At 34.3% G+C, this 21646-nt stretch overlaps 1 protein-coding gene across 5 annotated transcripts; it reads left to right on the top strand.

The window, feature by feature from the left end:
- The first annotated feature begins 1506 nt into the window (after positions 1-1506).
- On the top strand, positions 1507-21646 carry E2F6 (E2F transcription factor 6). Of its 5 annotated transcripts, XM_051975494.1 has the most exons (8): positions 1730-1822; positions 5595-5717; positions 6834-6888; positions 9241-9457; positions 10961-11119; positions 15247-15361; positions 17687-17834; positions 21005-21646. In XM_051975494.1, the coding sequence occupies exons 3-8, from the start codon at positions 6876-6878 to the stop codon at positions 21058-21060; spliced, it is 708 nt and encodes a 235-aa protein (XP_051831454.1). In that variant the 5' UTR covers positions 1730-1822; positions 5595-5717; positions 6834-6875; the 3' UTR covers positions 21061-21646. The 5 variants fall into 5 exon arrangements, with proteins under 5 accessions (XP_051831455.1, XP_051831452.1, XP_051831453.1 ...); XM_051975492.1 differs by lacking the exon at positions 5595-5717 and having other exon boundaries at positions 1514-1822; XM_051975493.1 differs by lacking the exon at positions 5595-5717 and having other exon boundaries at positions 1519-1822; positions 17687-17807.

Consider the following 21646-nt stretch of genomic DNA (forward strand, 5'->3'; position numbering starts at 1 on the left):
GGAGCCTCGGGAATTTGCATTGGCTGTGCTTCATGCCTGGACTGCTCTCTTTCACATACTAGTCTTTAAATTTCTAGCTTAGTTTAAGATTCAGGTCAAGTACCATCTCTCTCAGAGGTATCCAGGGTCACACAACTAAAAAGGTCTTATCTGAATTCAGATTTTCTTGACTTTAGGCCTAGTGCTCTATCCACTGCACCCACCTACCTGCCCAATATGTAAACTTATTCAAGTTAGTAGCAGCTGTTTTCATATTATATTACCCAGTAACTTTAAGCTTTTTGTATTTCTTAGAATCCCTTTTCTAGCTACACTTTTCTTTCCTGATTCCTGCAGCTGCAGGTACCCCATCTCCCAAACTGCCTTGTTTTTAACTATTATGTATAGTTGTGCTTACTGACTTTGTGTAGATTTATAAACTTTTAAATTTTGCTGTTTATTTATTGTATATTTGTTCTTCTTTATATTCTTATATATGCTTATTTTCTGATTAGAATGTAAGCTCACTGGGAGTAGGGATTGTTTCATTCTTGATATTTGCATTACCCAGTAGTTAGCAGTAGATTGCCCTCACATGAGAGGTGCTAGTCTTCCCAGAAACCCTTTATACTCTTCTAGAGATGTTAAAACAAAGATGAAGAGAGAAAACATTGGGTAGGACTCAACAAATTTCCTCTCCACCTTCATTACTTTGCATTTATTTGTTTGTTTGTTTATACTTGATGTGAATGAGAGACAAAAAAGGTAGCATAGTGCTAAAAGCTGGCAAAGGCCAGTAGGAGATGGGCCCCAGACTCCAACACATACTAGTTATATGATCCTGGCTAAATCATTTAATCTTTTATGATTCTAAACAGTTACAGAAAAGGTGCCAGTTCAAACTGGTGGAGGAATTTCTTCATCTTGAGCTCCTTTGCCAATAAAATCATAGATCCAAATCCTATCTTTACAGTTATGTGGGTTTATGCTGTTTCTTCCTTTATATCTCTAACACCTAGCACAGGGCCTAGCAATTAAAATAATGGGTAATTACAATTTGGTTACTGGTAATAAAGTAAGCAATTAAATGTTTGTAGATTGACTGATGGATTTGAGAAACCTGACTAATGAATTATTTTCAAAGATCCCACTCTATGGTGAGATTAAGTTTTACTACCCTAAAAAGACAGTAGGAAGAGAAATGAGCAGAATTCGAACCCAATTCTGGAGTTTCATCCACTGTCAATCATAAGGTTTAGAAATGGTCCATTCCAACTTTACTTTAGTGTGTTTCAGTTTACAGTTATTAATTTAAACAATAATCACGGACTAGATCTCTTTCAGTTCTGAAATTGCACGGTCTCCAGCATTTTATTTCCTCGCCTATTTCTTCTTTCTGTTCTCTTGCCCAGTCCCTTCTGTATCTTGAGCTCCTTCCCATAGTGTTCCGGATTCCATGCTTTTGTATCAGCCCACCAGCGTACATGCGCAGTCGGGATCGAAACACTGCGCATGCCTCGGCCTCGACGCCACCTGCGGCTCGGCTTTTTCGGGTGTCTGGGAGTCGCCTGAGAGAGCTTGGGCGGGCGCCTCGGGGCGGGGGCGGGGAGTGTCTCCGGCTTTAGTTTGGAGTGCTCGGGACCGCCCCAGAGCCTAGCCAGGGGTAGGAGCAGCACTACTACCCGCTCGGCTTAGCCCGCCGGGGACTATGTCTGGAGCCCCGGAGGCCGCTGCGCCGAGGGTTGGAGACCCGGACGCCGCCGCGGATGCCGAGGCCCGTCAGAGGAAGCTGGAATCCTTGAGCCGAATGCCCCGACTGCCGGTTCACATGGAAAGCCTGCTGGTGAGCGCGGGGAGCGGCCGCTTTGTCTGGGCGGCCTCGGCTTCGGCCCGTGAGGCCCGGCGGTCTCCCTCGAGGGGCGGCGGGGAGCTGGACAAGGAGGCCCATAACTCTGTTCTAATTCTCTCTAATCATCCCCTATGAAGGGAGAGGAGGGTGGGGGGAAGCGCACCATGTCCTTCTCCTTTCGGCCTTTACGTCCTGAGGGATGTCAAATTCTGCTCCTTCGTTTTATTGAGAAATTTGGTTTAACTGAGAAACTAAATCGGATTGGGGGTGGGGGAGTGGGGGGGAGCGATTTGCCCTAAGCTCTAGTCACGTGCTATTTCTTCCTCTAGTTATTCTTTGAGTTCTTTTTTCTCACCCTCCAATTATTATCTGCACGATTAATATAATGTGGCTGATGATAGCTAATGTCTATAACAGCTTTAAAGTTTGCAACTAGCTCTCTACTTTTTGTCTGCCTTGATCCTCACAACTATCCTGGGTGGTAAGGTGCTATCATCCCCGTTTTACAGATGAGGGCTCGCAAGTTGCAGAATTTGAACTCAGGTCTATCGGACTGCCAAGTCCATCACTTTGCCACTTTGTTGCAGCTGCATACTTGTTTACATATTCTACTCCCCATTGACCTCAATTAAACTCTTTGTATTTCATAGACTCCCTTTTTTTAGCTATACCTTTCTTTGCAGCTGCAGGTACCCTACCTCCCAAACTGCCTTGTATTTAACTACTTTGTATATATCTGTGCTGACTATTTTGTGTAGATTTATTTATAAATATATTTTTGCCTTACTTATTAACTATTTGTTGTTCTCTATATTTTCATATGTGCTTATTTTCCCCGTTGGAATGTAAGCTCATTTGGAAGTAGGGACTGTTTCATTCTTGGTACCTGTTTTACCCAATAGTTAGCCAAGTACTACAGTGTGTGTGCTTGATAAGTACTTAATTGATTTATGGTTTTTATTTTGTGTCCTCTGGGCCTAGAACACCACCTTGCACACTAACCCTTTTGTATAATACTTTGAAGGGTTGTGAAGTTAATAGGAGAAGTTTGTAGAGTGTTTTGTATATATAAATAATCTCTTTTTGTACCTGATTGATTTAGTGACAGAGCTGAAATTCAAAACTCAGTTCGGTGGCCCTAGGTGTGGGATTCTGGGCAGTTTAAGTGCTCTTGATCCTAGTATAAAAAAATGAAACAATTCCTATTCCTATTAAGTGAGGGAAAATAGTTACATGGCCTCTCTGAGTTTTTGGGTTTTTTATCCCTAAAATAAGTATAGTAATATTTACACTATCTACTTTGAAATGTCAGGAAAGCAATATATAAATAAGTTTTTATTGTTTTCCAAAACTTTCAGCAATAAGACATTTCCCAAATACAGTTCCATGTTATTCCTATTCTATTTTGTTCCTTTTTCATTGCTTATCTGGACAGATAGTGCAGATCTATCTGTCCTGCATCTATATAGTTCTGTCAGTTCAATTAACTGGCTACCTATTTTTGTTATAGTTGTGTTATAGTCTGGGAAATAAGCATTTTTTCATGCATAACATTTTCACTTCAGACCAATGATTTTTTCACTGTCATGTTAGAATTTTATTAGTAGGCATTCCTGTTTGGATTTTATGTCCCTTAATAAATGTTTGTTAGGAATGATTACTGGCTTAGTATTTAAGATGGAAAAGAAAGAGTTAATAATCTAGTATCTGGAGCCTTCTGTCTACTTTTTGTTGTAGCTTTACCATAAGATAAGCCATGGGCTTAATCTGTACATCAGTAACAATTGGAATAATACTTCAATTCTTATTTCACTGTGTTCTTGAAAGAAAAAAAAATTCTTTGTAAATATTACTACTACTACATAAATCTAAAATGGTAGTAATTATTTTCAAACAACAACATTAGCTGCAGAACCCCCTAGTTTGCAGAAGAGAAAACCAAAACCTACATAAGTTAGTTCTTTGCTAATAGGACTAAGTCATAAAAGTGTAAGGAACAAACTCAAGATTGAAAACTAAGTTCTCTGTTTCCAAATCCAGTGATCCTTCTCTTATACTAACCTGTCACATCATTTCATTCTAGAAGAATTCATTGTTTCTGAAGGCTGAAGTTTTTACTGTAATGGAATTTATTTAATGGAATTCTTATCATGAAACTTAATTTCAGTATTTTCAGATGTAAACTTGGATGACTTAACTCACTTAACTTTTCAGTTGGTGCCCAGACACAGCTCTGAAACTTAGTTTGCAAAGCAGTTGCTACATGTCCTGTCAAAATTATATGATATCTCCTCCAACATCTTGTGTGTGTGTGTGTGTGATAATAATTATGATTTTTGACATTTTAATTTAATACATAGTTTATATAGAATATAATTCCTGCCCTCAAGAAATTTATAGGCTACTGGGGACATACAATGTATACACAGATATTTTAAAATTAAGAAAGGAGAGAATACTGTCTGGGCAGGTTTCATGGAGAAGGTGGCATCAGATTCAGAGGTACAGTGAGGAAAAGGATACATTGCAGATATGGTTAGATAGTACAGAGAGTCAAGAGATGGTATGTCCAATTTCAGGCACTGGGCTAGTAGCTTTGTTTAGTTGCAACTTAGAGTTTGTGAAGGGGAATAATATGGGAAAAAAAAATAGGTTTAGAAAAGTGATATGTAGGACCCAGATGGATAAGAGGACTTCTGTGGAGATCTTCTGATGGTTTTTGATTTTGAGAATAAATGATATAGTCATTTCTGTCCCTTAGGGCAGAGAACAAAAAAACTCAAATAGAAATGTAGCCATTAGACCATACAGAAAGAAGGTTTCCTATAGACTATATATTGACTTAGAAAACCACATCAATGTTAACTGTTTTATTAGTGTCAAATATTTCTGAATTACATCTTAACCTAGTTCTGCCATATACTTGAAAGTGTTCTGCTGACAGGAGGTTGACAAGACATACCTCAGTGGATAGAATGCTAGGCCTGGAGTCAGCAAGACCTGAGTTCAAATATGACCTCAGACACTAGCTATATAACCTTGGGCAAGTCTCTTAGTTTCTCTTTGCCTTGATGCATTAGAGAAGGAAATGGCAAATCACTGTAGTATCTTTGCCAAGAAATTCTCATGGACCATATGGGCCATGGGGGTCACAAAAAATTGGACGTGACTAAGCAGCAACATGCTTACTGTGCCTAGGTGTTTGACCACCCTCCACCTCCTCCCTTTGGATTGATTGGGAAGAAAACCAACTAGGAAGATCTAATAGTTTTGGTGGGAATGATGTGTAAACTAAGATGGTGCAGCATAGGGTAGATCCTTAAAGGTAGAACTTTGATTTCCTTCATAATCATACTTATTTTATGTATTTAAGAACACTGTTCAGAGAAGTCTATAGGTTTTTTGCCATGCAATCCATGAAATCAAAAAAGTTCAAGATGACCTTGTATAGACAAAGGAAAAATTGGAGAGACATTCTAGGAATAGACTTGGTTTAAAACTTGTCAATTAATTGGATATGATGGGAGAGGAATAAAAACTTAAAGATGAGCCTGAAGGCATACTTTAGTATTTATCGGTAAACTTATTATATCTCAAACAGAATCCAGAGAAGAAAACTGTCTTTGTCCTTAATTTAAAAAAAAAAAAAAAAAAAGTGTTTTGTAGTTATCTGGCGGGGGGGGGGCGGGGGAAGAGGATCCTTAAAATAGTTTACTTCTTGCTTCTTATGTGACTATAGGCTATTTTTTTTTTCCTTGTGGGCCAGTCATAATGTGATAGAGGAGAAAAAGAAGTTGCTCCAGAGTCAGAGGATCCGGCTTCAAATTCTACCTCTGATATTTATTACATATGTAACTGGACAAGTCACTTAACCTCCTTGGCCCTCCTGGTAGGTTTTACTAGATGGTCTCAGGTCTTTTCAACTCTACTCCTAGTCAATAAACATTAAGCACTTTGTGCAAAGAACTAAATGTGCTAAGGTTGGGGATATACATGGGGTTAGGGGAGAAATAGTCCTTGCCCTTCTAGAGTTTATAATGTAACAGAGAAAGACCACACAAAAGAAAGTTGAAATGAGGGTGAGGGGAAAGTTACTTCAAGGCCTAGGGCATAGTGGAGAAGTCAGAGAAGTTCAAAAGGAGTGCTACTATTTGAGAAATTAGACAGTGATTCATGTCTCCTCCTTAAATGGAGGGATTTATGGCTATACTCTCCAGTCTAAGGGGATAGAGGGTACAAGAAATAATGCTAATTGAATCTTGTAAGATGATGACATTTCCTTAAGATAAATTTCTTGGAGTTTTAGTAGAGAAGCCAAAAAAGTCCAGAAGGAGTGTTTCCTAAGTCCAGGTGGGAAATGAGATGTTTAAAGGTCATCTAATTCTATGATCCCTTGGTGGAATTTGTTTTAAAAAATCATTTGTATACCTCCTTTCAGAATTAGTGTGAATATATTAAAATGCTAAGCATTAAAATTTTAAAATAAATTTAAGGGACTCGTTCCTAATAGTTTGTTTTGAATATTTTCCTACATTTTTGGTTGAAGTAATCAGTTAATGGGCAATCAATAAAAGACTGGGAAATTTTTCTAATACATATTTTTTTTTGTTGTAATCATCGTTTGTGACAGGGCAAAGCCCTATATAAGAACCGGACATTCATAACTATTTTTATTTCACTTTCTGTTGACTCCTGTTGAAAATTCACTCTCTATTTTGAAGCTTATTTTAGATATCTGCATCTCATTTTCCCATGCTTTTTTTTGCACTGCTCTTGTTTGTGCCTCTGCACACCTAGGTGTGAGCATATTTCTGAAGGCTGCATGAAGAAGTAGTTTTATCTTTAAAGATTGATACTGTTTGGGTGGGCTAGTGAACCCCCTCTCAGATTTATTTAAACTATTGCCTCAGGAAAAACTTCAAAATACATAGAGAAATTATATTGAATTTTTTAATATATAAATTGTTGGTTACAAGTAATTTAACAGTTATCTTTTTTCCCCTAGCCATCAAAAATAAAGATTAATTTAGAAGAGAATGTACAATACATGGCCATGAGAAGTAAGTTAAACATTGGGTAGTTTTATTTAAATGTTATCATTTGAATTTCACAGATTTAAACTGTGTATGGGGAGTTTTAAAAATGTGAATAAGACTGTTTGTAGGAAGTTAGACTAAGTGATTCTAAGGGTCCCTTCTAGCATCAAATGTGATTGATTCTACAGTGTGATAGAATGTACTTTTTTTACACTCATGAAATGAAATACTTGCAAGAATACTTAAGGGCACTGGATGTTGTTTCAACAGGGAGAATTTTGAAAATTTGCTCTCCTGTGTTCTAGAGGCTTTCTAGGATTAAGAATAACTGGAGAAATGTAAAAGGGTCATCTGATCCAGATCTCTCATTTCACAGATGAAGATTTTTTTTTTTTTCATTAAATAACACTATCAGTGTAACAATGTGAGGAAAAAATGGCTGGGATTCAAACCTAACTTCCCTGACTAAATCATGGAACTCTTTCTACTAGGCCATATTGTCTCTTATTCATATCAGTACATAAATAAATCATGTTTATAGAAATGTTTGCATTTTTTCACAAACATTTACACTTAAAATTCAATATGTATACAATCTTGTCAGTGTAGTACAAGTTCCAGTACTATTGATCTTAGCCTATCCACATCTTCTCATCTTCTTTGATTCTTGTCCATTCCCTCCCATAAATGCTGTAGTCTTTGGAGCTTTGGCCTAGAGATCTTGTAGACTTTTTAAGTTTCCATGGATAACAGTGTAGCATTTGTATCCCTGGCTTTCACAATATCCATCTCCTTTGCTAGTCATTTATAGAATGCTATCTTTTATGTAATTATTTATAATTAATTTCATGCAATTAATTATTGGTAATATGGTACAGCCTACTTAGGGTCACCCATGATTTTTATTTCTTTAGAGATTTTGATGTTCCATGATTTTAAGTCATATAGCACTTCTAAAAATTGGAATATCGTATTAAAACCTTATATTATTTGGAAAATTTAGTAGCATAGAAACTACCAAGAAACAAAGTTGTCAGCTGGATTGTCTTCAGATAACAAGCTAGACAATCCCATGTCTTTCTACTTTTCTTGATTTTAACAGGAGATTGAATGGCAGCTCCAATTCCTTATCCTTTTTGAAATTTACAATACCACAAAAGGAACAAAGATTAGAATGATACCAAATTTCACCTGAGATAGAAAAGTAACTGCTTTTGGATGGGGGGGGGGGACTTATATTTTTCTAAGTTTTATGGAATTTGATGGAGTTTAGGCATTTGAATATCATAACCATAACCAGTGTACATTAAAATCAACACTTGTTAAAGTAGGAGAATTTCTTGTATAATATATTTGAACTAATGAGGTTAAAAATCCTGATCACCCATCCTTATAAATCTTTTTGAATTTAGAACTGATCTTCATTAACTTGGGGACTCTAGCTATTCATCCTACAATAGGTAGAATCATAGATTTACCTGCAACTGGAATTAATCTGAATATATTATACATGGTGCGTATAATTGTAATGGATTAGAGAAGTTGGAGAGTGATTTTGTATTATTGCCATATGAAGCATGGTACTTGGGATATATGAAAGGGGAGAAATGAAAAATCATCTAACGTCTAGATCAGAGTAATAGCTAAATTATTTAAAGATATTTAGTCAAGATATATTAAAGGCATTTATCCTAGTAAAACATTGAAATACAATGAAAGTGTGAGGTTCTATAATTTCATTTCATAGAATTTTAAAGTTAAAAAGGAACTTCAGTGGTCATGTAATCCAGTATACCCCTCAAGAAAACCACCACTGTAAGACACTGTACACCATGTTTTTATTGTTTAAGGCCGGGCTTGTTATCAAGCAGCTGTCTTCTGGGTCCTGAATTTTTCACTATAACAATTCTTGAAGATCATCTACTAAATTCTAGAGAGTTTGCTCCCTGCATTGGTGGAGGGAGTACCCATACCATGGAAATGAGAGATCTTTGGAGTGTTGTGATGGGTAAACCTTTATAGCTATTACTAGGTAGTTGAGTGGAGCTTTGAGTCAAGAACTAGAATGTATAATTAGTCTCTTGGCATGGCAAAAACAAAATTTAGCATTTAGTTTGCAAGTTAAAATGGTGAGTTACCAATGATCTGGCCAGGATTCCATACCATCCCCTGTACTCTACCCATCAGCAATATTTGAAGTGTCACTTGACTGTTTTGTTGTTCTATTTGGCCCAGGCTCAATAGCATTATGTAGGACTGAGTAAATACAATGTTTTTTGCTTTGATCAAATGTAGTAAACATTTTTCTTAATGGTAAAAAATGTGCATAAATGTTTTATAAAGTTTATTACTAAAAACTGTTTTCTGTTTTTTCAGAAGCACTAAGAGTGGCAAAACCTCGTTATGATGTATCTTTGGTTTATTTAACTCGTAAATTTATGGAGCTCATCAAATCTGCTCCTGGTGGAGTTCTTGATTTAAATGAAGTTGCAACAACTTTGGGAGTACGGAAACGAAGAGTATATGACATCACCAATGTATTAGACGGAATTGATCTCATTCAAAAAAGATCTAAAAATCATATTCAGTGGATGTGAGTTAATTTAAGTTTCTCATCATTCTCCTTTAAATCTTTTTCAGGGAAACCACACAGACAATTATTTTAAAATTGTAACATAAATAAGGAGTTTTATACATTAGGAAATGGTTTTAATTGTTTCTGTCTTTTCTTAAACTGAGCTAGAAAGGTTAATTATTTAAGGGTAGAAAATGTTAGAATTATTTAGGAATCTTTACCATTGAAGAATTGAAGACATGAGATATATATGTAAATATAAATTTTTTTTTTTTTTTTTGGTGAGGCAATTGGGATTAAGTGACTTGCCCAGGGTCACACACCTAGGAAGTATTATGTGTCTGAGACCAGATTTGAACTCAAGTCCTCCTGACTTCAGGAAAATAAAACATCAATGGTAATCTTGGTTAGAATAGTTTCAGTTATGAGATCAAAAGCCAGATTTTAAGAGATTTAAAAGTGAGTAAATAATGAAGAGTATAGACAATGAATATAGGTGGCTTTTTTCAAGATTTAGGCTAGAAATATAGTAGCATGTCCTTAAAAACTTACCTGTCCTCTCTTAGTGAACAGTTTAATACTTGAATAACTTTACCAACTTTCTGTTACTAAAACAGAAATCTACTATGACCTTTAAAAAAAATTCAGCCTCTAATATTATTACTTACTAACATTGATTTTTTTTAAAACATTGGAGTTTCAAAAATTCACTCTCCTCCAGGCCTTTCGCTATTGAGAAGGCAAGTAATATATTATCAGTTATCTATTGGAGTCATATCATGATCTTTTGAAATTTAAATGTTATTTGGCCCAGTAGATAGAGCCTTGAGCCTGAAGTTAGGAAAATCCAAGTTCATTTACAGTCTTGGAAATCATTTAATAGCTGTGTGACCTTAGCCAAGTTACCTAACGTTTGGTTACCTTAGTTTTCTCAGCTATACAATGGAAATAACCTTCTCCCCAGTGCTTGGCACAAAATAGGTACTTAATTTTTTTTTCTTTTTTTCACTCCCCTGATAGTAAAACTTGTAAACTTTTATTCTTTGCAAAGAGAAGTCTTACACTGTACTCTGCAAATTAGAACCATATTAAAGTTCCTCCTATTTGACTCCTCTTTTTCCATCTCTTTAGCTGGATCCTCCTTTAGCTCTCTAGATATCTAAAGTTTTGTCTCCAGTTTTAATTTAGTTTAAAACTTCAATTCAAAATTTCTCTCCATTTTGTTGAGAGGTTTTCTGCCTCTCAACATAATGCTATTTTGAGTCACTGAAAACATTCCTTTTGTAACCAAGATTTCTGAAATACAGGTGAGCAATTGTTTACTCTGTTTTGTTAAATAATCATTTTAATATTATTAATTTCTAGATGTCACTGTGTGTTAGTATGACACATTGAAGGTATCAACGTAAATTGGACAAGATATAGAGTTGTAAAAGTATTAGTGAAACAGTAACCTAATTTGAAAGTATTCTTTGTTAGCTTCTTATATGTTTTATTTTTTTCATATCTTTTTTTTTTAAGTGGATCTGATCTTGGTGGTATTGGATCAAAAGTGCCCCAGCAAAAGAAGATAAGGGATGAGCTTACTGATTTAACAGCAATGGAAAAAGCTTTGGATGAGTTAATTAAGGATTGTGCTCAACAGCTGTTTGAACTAACAGATGACAAAGAAAATGAAAGATATCCTTTATCATTAGCTATTAAAATTATTCTGGAGCTATTCAATTTGGGTATTATTGTTACCAATAAGGCTTAATATATATTGTGAATAGAAAACTTGCAGCATTAACTCATAATATTGTATTCATAGTCTCATCAGATCTGGTTGGTAGAGGGATATTCTGCACTGATATCTAAAAATGATGATTATTATTAGGTTTATTTCATCATTCATTTTTAATATTAAAACTGATATGTTTTTATCCTAGAGTGTTAGAAAATTAGTAAAATTCTGCTTATATAATTCCCAGCTTACAAGTATGTGTCTCAAAATTTTATAAAATAGTTATTTGGAACTAGGAATACATTTTCCTACAAGAACAAAAATTTCCAGACTATTTAACTTGGAAAACATTAGTCAGACACCAGCTATGAAAGGCCTTGTATTAAGTTTTAAAACTAGCTCATATAGTACAAGCAAATAATAACTCAATTCCTGATTCCAGGAGGAAGGGATCATAGCATTCTCCTTGATTTTTCTGCAGCTTTTGACATTGTTGAACACTCTTTCTCTGATATTTTTCTCTCTTTAAGTTTTTAGTATATCACTTTCTCCAGATTTTCTTCCTTTCTTTCTCCTCTTTGTCTGAATCTTTAATTGGATTCTCCCCCAGATCACATCTAACTGAAGGTATCACTCAGGATTCTGTCCTATGCCCTGTTTTTCCCTCTATGCTACTTCACTGTTGTAGCAGCTACTATGGATTTAATTATCATCTTTATGCTGATGATGTTCAGATGTATTTATCTTGTCTCAGATTCTCTGCTGATCTCCACTTTCACTTCTACTTTCTTCTTAGGAAAGACATCTCAAATCTGAATGTCTAAAACATCAGTATATCCAAAAAGAAATTTATTACCTTTCTCCTCAAATCTTCCCCTCACCTCTTCCTCTTTTTTTTTTTTTTTAAGTGGCAACACCATCCTCCTAGTCCCTCAGGCTTACAACCAAGGTGTCATCCCAGTTTCCTCACTATCTCTTACCCCATTCCTCATCTGCCCTTGGCATCCTCCCCCCCAATATCTAAGTTGTTAATAAGCCTGTTGATTTCACCTTTGCACCATTTCTGGTATAAAGCCCCTTTTTCTCCTCTGACACTGCCATCATTCTAGTGCCTCAAGCCTGGATTATTGTTTTAATCTGCTAGTTGGTCATCCTGCTTCAAGTCTCTCCCCATTCCATCTGTCTTACATTCAGCCACCAAAATGATTTTCCTAAAGTACAAATCTGATCATTTCATTCTACTACTCTGTAAGCTCCAAGGGTTCTCTGTTGCTTTCAGGATCAAATACAAAATGCTTTATTTGTCATTCAAAAATCCTTTATGACTTAGCCTTCCTATTTTCCAGTCTTCTTTTTCCTCTCTGACATGTATTTTTCGATTTAGTGATATTAATTTCCTAGCTGTTCCACTAACAAGACATTCCATCTCTTGACATTCTCTTTGACTGTTCTCCATGCTTGAAATGCTTTCCCTCCTCCTCAAACTACTATTCTCCCTTCTATAAAAAGCCTTCCCCAGCTAATCTTAATTCCAATGTTAATTATCTACTTATCCTGTACATAGCTCGCTTTTCATATATTTGTCTACATGTTGTCTCCCCCATTAAATTATAAGCTCTTTGAGGAAACTTGTCTTCTTTTGTATCCTCAGTGCTTTAGTACAGTACTTGGAATATGGTAGACCCTTAAATATTGATTGATTGGCTGATTATGTATTATTTCTTGTTAGATTTTTAATGGTCAGAATTTGGCATACCCCTCTTTTGAGGTTTAGTACTCTTCCCCTGTGTCATCCAGTGTTTTTTTAGCCTTCCTTAGACTTCACACTGGACCATGGCTCACCTTGCTGACATCTTCTTTCCATTCAAAATTTCTATTTGTTAACTAGAATAATCTGAACAAGATGTTAGGAGAAGAGCTAATTAAAACCAATTTATGTATCCCTGGTGGCTCCTTATCCTTCATCTTTTATTTTACCCTAAGGAATATTCAGTGCTAGAATTTCTGACAGTGAGATGGTGGAGTAGATAGAGAGCACTAGATGTGGAGTCCAGAAGACCAGAGTTCAAACCTTGTTTCAGACATTGACTCCAGGCAAATCTCTTAATCCTGTTTGCCTCTATTTCCTCAATTCTGAAGGTAGTTGCAGAAAGAAATGGCAAATCACTCCAATACCTTTGCCAAGAAAACCACAAATGAGGTCATGAAGAGTCAGAAATGATTAAACAACAAATAACAAAATGAAAAATATAAGTAATAATGACAGTATTTTAGGGTGGAATAACCAGTACTGTTTGTCTACTTTAATCTGACAGGATTCTTTATAAGCCCTCCTCCTTCTACTTGCCATGTTAATTCGTATCTTCTTCTATCAAAACTTGCTTTTTTAAACATCTCTTTCTCTTCTTTTCTCTTTACTTACATATTGAATTCCTTCTTTACTATCTACAGATACAATCAGCTCTTACATTACTCTTATACTTAACCTCCTAGAAAAGAGTTATCTACATTTTCTTGCCTCCTACTTAATTCTCAGCCTTACTGTCTGGCTTTTGGTGTTAGTTTTCAATTAAAACCACTCTCTTCAAGCTTACCAGTGATTTCTGAGGTGCTAAAAGCAGTTGCTTTGATTCAATTGGGATCCATTTGTAGTTTTGGTCGTGTCAAATACTTCTTTCTCCTGAATATTTTTCTCCTTTGGCTTCATGACATTATCCTTTTGATTTTCGACTTCTCTAGCTCTTTTCAGCATCCTTTAGTGGGTCATCATTCTCTTCCCACCTTCTAAGTGTGATCAGTTCCTAACATATTGTGGGCCTTTCTTCTTTCTGTGGCATTAGCCGACATGTTAAATAATAAATTCTGTACTGAACAACTGATTTCTACTTCCATTCTACAAATGTCTACTGCAGATATCTTGGATTCAAGTTCTTCAATTTTATTATGCTCAAAACAATTAATTTTCTTTTTCTAAAATCCATCCTTTAAATGACTTTTCATAGTGAGAGCACAGCCTTTCCTGTAGTCCTCCAAGATTGGAACTTGTAACTTGACTCTTTTTCTTTATTCTCTCAGCTGTTTTACTTGATTCTATAACATCTTTCCTTCATTTCTCCACTCTGCTCTAGGCCACAGTCCCTTATTACTTCTCATTTAATTATTATAGTTACCTCCTAATTGGTCAACCTGCTAACAGTTGTTTCTCTTTTCTACTCTTTATTCCATAATACTAAATCAATATTTTCTAAAAGCCCAAATAATTATCTTAATCTCTTCAGAAATCTTTAGTGTCTCCTTATTGCTGATTGGAAAAAAAAAAATCTCAGTCCTGACATCATAGTCCTTCTTAAGAGTTCCCATCTATTTCCCAGTATTATTTCACTTGATTCCTCTTCACAGCCTTTTTTACCCCCTAGACCTGAATAAAAAGGCATTTTTGTATGCTTACATTATGTAAAACACTGAACTCAGTTTTGAGTATCCCCATTGAAAAGTAAGATAGTCCCTGTTCTGAAGTCCCTCATAATTCTGATAGGGGAAGATAGTATAAGTAGCATTCCTAGGTGATAATAAAACTTCGTTAATGTTGCTTCCACTAATAATCTATATCTCTTTCTGTTTGAACCATTTGATATGAAAAAGAAACTTGAGAGTTTATGTTAGTGATTTATCTTAGGTCACACTTAGGTGCCATATTTAGGATCTTCACACTTCAAATCCAACAGTCTTTCTACTGTGTATCAGTTCATTCCTAAAGTAGAAACTTTTTGGTAGCCTTGTCAAAATGGCTGTTATCCCCTTAGATCTCTTTTAACCTTTATTTCTAAATGTTTTGCCATTATTAACCAGCAAAATATTTTAGAGTAATCTATATTAACAGAAACTTAACAGCTAAAGTAAATACAAAAAACCAGCCTATGAGAAGTTTACTTTGGCCAAAATCTCCACTTTTTCACTCTAGGTTCTTCATTTAGCTCACATAAATTAAGAACTGCCCATATTTGCATTATGAAGCATTTTTTACTATTGGTCTCATAATCGCTTTTTGGTTCCTTAGTTCAGAAATTCCTTGACTGATTTATACATTAGCATATGTGACCTATCAAGATATACATAGTATTCAAGCTTTCCATGAACAGATTGTCATTGCAGTCAAGGCTCCAGAAGAAACCAAATTGGAAGTGCCAACTCCTAAAGAAGTAGGTAGTACTTTAAATTTGTTTATAAATTTCATTTTAAGAAAGTCTGTTTTGTTAAAAGAATCTTACACATTATTTTTAAAATGTATCTAACACCATTGCCTTCAGTATGAACTTGTTATAAACTTGATTTTATCAGTAATAGTGATGCCTTTGGTAGAATTTTTTGGAGTCTCTTTTATAGTATTTAGAGTGGTAATAGCATCGCATTAGAAATTTTACCTTTCTTGCATGTCAAAATGGACTTAAAGTTAAAATTGTAGTTTTTACAATGATGGGAGGCATTAAAATATACAATACTTTGGGCCTATTATCTTATTAATGTGGGTATTCCCTCTTCTAATACAAATCACATTCCGTTCATACCTCATCCTTTGTGATTCTTGTCCATGTCTTCTCCTTAATCCTCCAAAAATGATAAACTATCGTTCCTTTAGTTTTTTTTTTATATTTTGTGGGAATCAGTGTAACACTTGGGCTACCAAACTATATCTTCATTTTTTACCATTCCCAGGACCTTTGTTAGAGTCCATAATAATTAAATTTCAATTTTGTAAGACACACACACACACACACACACACACACACACAAATATAAACACATATGTGTGTGTGTGTATATGTGTATAAATAAAGACTTCCATGGAAAAGACCTGGAAGGGAAGCAAAGAAAACAGGTACTGAAGAGCCAATGTATAGTATCTTCTCTTGATTCTGCTGGTTCATACAAGTGTATCAGTCTCCTCCTGGGTACATGGCATTGTGCTAGAGTTCAAATGAGAGTCAATCTGAACTCTTAGGGAAAGTGTGTCATTAAAACCAAGGTGCAGACTGGTAAGTTGAAACCTGAAATAGCCTTAGTCACACCTTCTAGTAATGGGAGAACATTAGAAATAGGACAAAAAATTAGGATGTGAGATCCTCTGCTATGCTGCATCTCACTGCAACTCACTTTGTGTTGTGAACACAGTGAAGGGCAGCGCGGGAGGGAGGAATGCCATCAGTGTTGTCTAGACCGAGCCTAACAGACATCCCCAGAGAACCAGGTAGGGGTTTCAATTCCAACTATCAACATGTTGCTTTTCATGTATGTAGCATTACCATTTTATTAATATGCTAGAGCTATATTTCTCATGTGGATGTTTTATAACAGCCTCTGAACTCTTAAGAACAGATCAACAAAATGTGTGTGGGGGTGTGTGATCAGCCTGCATGGGAAAAAAATAAATGGAATCCTTCTTTTTAATAAGAACTACTTTATTTACAATTGATAAAAATACAGATTATTTTCAACTGTATTGCTTTCTCAAGAATTGACTATCATGGGGCAGCTAGCTGGTGCAGAGCACCAGCTCTGAAGTCAGGAGGACCTGAGTTCAAATCTGAGCCTCAGATACTTAACACTTCCTAGCTGTGTGACCCTGGGCAAGTCACTTAACCCCAATTGCCTCAGCAAAAAAAAAAAATTGACTATCATTCTTAGGGGGGGATCAAATTGTTACACACCTAGGATTCTTTGAAGAGGCAGGATTTTAAGTAACCTTCAGGAAATGCAGTATGATACAGTGGAAAGAACATGAGATTTGGACTGAGGGAATAAGTTCTTCTAGCCATGTGTGGTACCTTGGAATAGTCATTAAAACTTTTCTGGGATTCAGTTTCCTCATCTATAAAATAATGATTGAGTTGGATTAGATATCCTCTAAGGTTCTTGGCAACTCTAATAAATTTGTGACCTTGTATGAATCATTTATTTAACATTGTTTGATGACCTTTGTGTTAGATATAACATCAAATGCTAATATTTCCCCCAAGCTCATTAAATTTTGTAGTATTATAAACCTATCCATGCGGTTAATTCTTCATAGATTTTTTTCCTTTCAAGATTCTTGTTCACGAATTTTATAGAGTTCTCAAAATCACTTGTAATCATTTAGCTTAGACAAATTAGGAACCTTTGTTCTTCACTAATCAATAAAATATTAGGCTGTTGGGTAATATTTCCTAGATTCATTACTTTCAAGTAAAAGACTTAAAGTAGAGAAATACAGGACTTTAAGTAATTAAATTTTTGTACTTTGGTTCTTTCTTTCTTATCCTTTCAGTATTATGTGCCTGACCTCTTGCCTAATCTAATTAGTTGATTATATCTAATTCTTTTTCGATCTTCATTGATTTTTTTCTCACAATTACTTAATGATAATAATAAAGTATGAATTCAAGCTTTCTGGAAGATTTGCAAAACTTGACTGTCCTAGTGAATGAATCAAATGTGGTTAGTGGATTTTTCTCATTCATGTTTACATCCTATGTTTCTTTTCATAGGACTGTATAACTGTACATATAAAGAGTACAAAGGGACCTATTGATGTTTATTTGTGTGAAGTGGAACAAGATAACATAAGTAACAAAACATTTGAAGAAATGAGTACTACTTTTTCTGAAAGTAAGTCTACAGTTCATCTTGATCCAGGTAAATATATAAAGACATTATGGGTAAATTTGGAATTAAAAAATAATTTCAATAGAGTTTAGCCAAAGCTTTATGAGTATGTATTATAATTTTTTAAATAAATATTTTTTAAAAGTACTAGGTCTTGAAGAAATATGTTTTGCCTCACTGGGAAGTAAAATAAAACATTCTTTTTAATCTGTACATTGAAAGTATTACAAGTGTTTTACAATTTGGAAGAGATATTTTGAAAAAGTTAAATGAAAGCTACAATATAAATCATAACTCTATTTGTTCATTGGAAGCTATTGTACATTTACAAATGTGTTGTTATAAGATGACTTTTTTTAAAATGAGAGAAATAATTGTCCTCATGGTAGAGATTTTCTATTCTTATCTACCCTTTCTACTCAGTGGGTAAAATAGCATTCTTTTCAACCATTTAAAATTCACAAGAACTGAAAAGATCAGAAAATTCTGAGATAGTTTTAAGCTAGTTATTTAAATTCGCAAAAACTTTCCCTTCTAGTTTTGGATTGAATTTGGATCCCTTTGCTTGTGAGGCATTTTTGGTGCAACAAAAAATCCTGATTAGGATTTGAAACTTCTGGATTCTTGCTTTTCCCAATTAGATATTTGTTAGCTATGTAATATTACCAATTTACCTGTTGATCATTTAACCCTGTTGAAATTTGGTCTTTTAGACTCTGCCTGCTTCATTGGAGCCTCGAAATAAATAATGGATCCTAATAAAAACAATAAAGATCATACATGTATAAAGTGACTTTTTTTTTACTTTTCCTTCTGATGATCAGCATGGTATAATGGAAAGACAATACTTGAAATTCTGGCTCTATCTCTATGGTCAAGATACTTTTCTGGACCTCAGTTTCCTTATCTGTAAAATAAACTGAATGGAACTAGAGTACTACTGATGAACCTTTCAGCCATGGATCTGTGAATTCTTTGAATCTGAGCCTGTTTATTTTTCCCTAGTTACATAAAAAAAACCCCTATAAAACCAAACAATTTTAACATTTGTTTTTAAATCTTTGAGTTGCAGACTTTTTCCTTTTCTCTTTTTCCTCCCCTCTTCCCTCTCTTCCCTGTTGAGAATATAGGCAATTTAATATAGGTTATACATGTGTAATCATGCAAAACATTTCCATAATAGTCATGTTGTCAAAACATAGACCAAAAAAGAAAAATACAGTAAAAACAAAAAAATATGTTTTAGTCTGCATTCAGATACTATCAATTCCTTCTCTGGGTATGGATAGTATTTTTCATTGTTTAAGTCCTTCAAAAGTGTCTTGGATAATTTTATTGTAGAGAATAGTAAGGAAAAGAGTTATTAAATCTTTTTTGGGTTAATACCATTTTGTTTTTAGTAGTAACAGTGAAATCTATGGATTCCTCAAGAATGTTTTAAATGAGTAAAATACATAGCATTTCAAGGAAAAGCAATTATTTTAATAGTTATCAAAAGTTTTTAAAATATGTATTGCTCTAAAGTTTTTGTATATAGAAAAACCCAACCATTTTTCATTTGCCTTAATATATACACATATATTTAGTAAAATAACTCATACGATTGTGTTCCAAATGAGCAGAATACTGACTTGTCACATAAACTGAGACTAAACATTACTCCTTTATTGTTATCTTTGTGAAGAAATTTGCTGTTTCAGTTCTTCTAATACAGAGTTTTTAAAAACTTTTTCTACTCACGACCCCTTTTTGCTCGAGGAAATTTTTTATGGGACCCCGATTATATAGACATATAAATAATATATTTACTAATAATATAATTTTGTAATCTCTTCATTTTAGTTATATAACCTACAGTTTAAAAAACTGTTCTAATGAAAGCTGCTATGAAAAAAAGTTAATTCTTTCCAATTTTGAGAAGTCATTTATGTTCCTTCCCTCCCTTCCCCCCCCAATCACCTCCTTTCTGTATTTCTCAAATTTTATTACTTGTTTGCCATTAGCAAGTAGCAAAGTTTGAATATGTTTTCTGTTAGGCAAGCTTTTAAAAAACAATTTCAAATAGATAGAATAAGTATCTTAGAAAAGTATCTTCTTTTAAGTTTGAATCCATTTTGTTTGAGGGTATATAAAAGAATGAACTTCTCAGTTTGAAGGGAAGATGCACTTTGTTTCTTGTTATTCTCTTAGTAAATATCCCATTGTAATTGCTTTTTTTAAAAGTGTCTTCATGTGGGGAAAGCAGTCATGTTTGTTAAAACCTTACTTACCAATCAGTGAGTAAAATAAATCACTTTATTAAATGAAGCACTTAAGTATATCATTTTCCTTTTACTCTCTGGATTAGCTATATTAATGTCTGTTGTTTTTTGATCCTATCCAATTCTTGCTAATCCCATCTAAGGTTTTTGGGGGCAGAGATACTGGAGGGGGTTGCCATTTATAGATGAGGAAACTGAGGCAGAGTCATACAGTTAGTAAGTGTCTGAGTTCATATTTGAACTCGGGAAGTAGTGTCTTCCTGACTCAGGCCAGATAATTCTATCCATTGTGCCACCTAACTGCTCTATATATGAGTGTTATTAAAGCACACAAAAACATGGGCAATGGAATCTATGGATTTATTCCACTGCTATAATCACTATCCTTTTTCCAAATCAATGTGTGTGCTCAAAAGAAGTCATTCATTCCAAGCATTCACTTTCTAATGTAATAAAGGCTGAGGGAAAATAATTTTGATTGTTTAAAGGCCAATTTTAATTGTCAGTCCAATTGGGAATTGTAAATACAATTATAGAATTGAATGTATTGGGGAAAATACAATATCAGGCATTTTATTAAGCATCTCCTATGTGCCATTGTTCTATGGTGATGCAAAGAAAAACAAAAAAGACAATCCCTGCCCTCAAACTAATTTCAAAGATCCTTTCAAATTTGGGTGTTTGGTTTGGGTATTTTTTATCAAAGTTCTATTGTAACTAATTTAGAAAGCCATTTTTAATATTTGAAGTTTGCCTTTTATTGCATTGCATTCAGATTTTAAATAGTTGTGAAGTTTACTTTTATCTTTAAAAAATAAAAGCAGATTTTTTTTTACTAGTGATTTTCAGAGATATTTATTTTGCAGGCATAGAATTTGTCTTATTTTCCTCCTCTCTCCCAATTAAGAAATATTTTAATTTATATTTATTTCTTTGTAGAAGGAAATCTACAGCAGAGTGAATCGAGTGAAAAAAAACCATCCGAATTGTCTTGAACATTAAATCTCTGGAACGATTTCAACACTTTGTCAAGTTGGTTTAATTCTCTCTGTGGTGAGACTCTTTCAGTTTGGACTTTAAAAAATCAGCCATAGAGGACTTCTGTGCCTAGTTTGACATTAACAGTAAGGCCAATAGTTTTAGTAGTTCTCTTGTATACATTTACATCAACTTATTATGGAAAATGGCTCATTTTATAAAAAAATTATGAAATGGTAATTTGGCATTTACTTGAGTGAAACAAGGACTTCCATATTTAAAAAGAAATTCTTGTAAACAATCTTTTAGAGCACCAGTTTGTTACTACTAAAACATTTGGACTAATCTGAACTTGAAATATACGGTATCATTAACTTCTTCCTTACAATGCAGATTATGTACCAAGTGAAATTATGCTTTACAACGTGTGAGTACTGTTTGCATTGTATGCAATCAGCTATTTAAATGGATGTACACAATAAAATTAAATGTGAATACTCCTGTATATATTTGTATAATGTTTAGTAACTCATGAAAAATGTGAAGCATATATAAAATTTTCATCTTGTACAGCAAAAAATAAAATGTAAATATGAAAAGTTA

This window comes from Antechinus flavipes, chromosome 2 (genome assembly GCF_016432865.1).
Source record: "Antechinus flavipes isolate AdamAnt ecotype Samford, QLD, Australia chromosome 2, AdamAnt_v2, whole genome shotgun sequence".
NCBI lineage: Eukaryota > Metazoa > Chordata > Mammalia > Dasyuromorphia > Dasyuridae > Antechinus > Antechinus flavipes.

Bases quoted from the DNA above. Each gene is read 5' to 3' on its own strand.
- E2F6 (XM_051975492.1), top strand. From the start codon at position 1,688: ATGTCTGGAGCCCCGGAGGCCGCTGCGCCGAGGGTTGGAGACCCGGAC. The intron at 1,823-6,833 runs GTGAGCGCGGGG...TTTTTCCCCTAG, and splicing joins TTCACATGGAAAGCCTGCTG to CCATCAAAAATAAAGATTAA. The intron at 11,120-15,246 runs ATATCCTTTATC...ACTGATTTATAC, and splicing joins GATGACAAAGAAAATGAAAG to ATTAGCATATGTGACCTATC.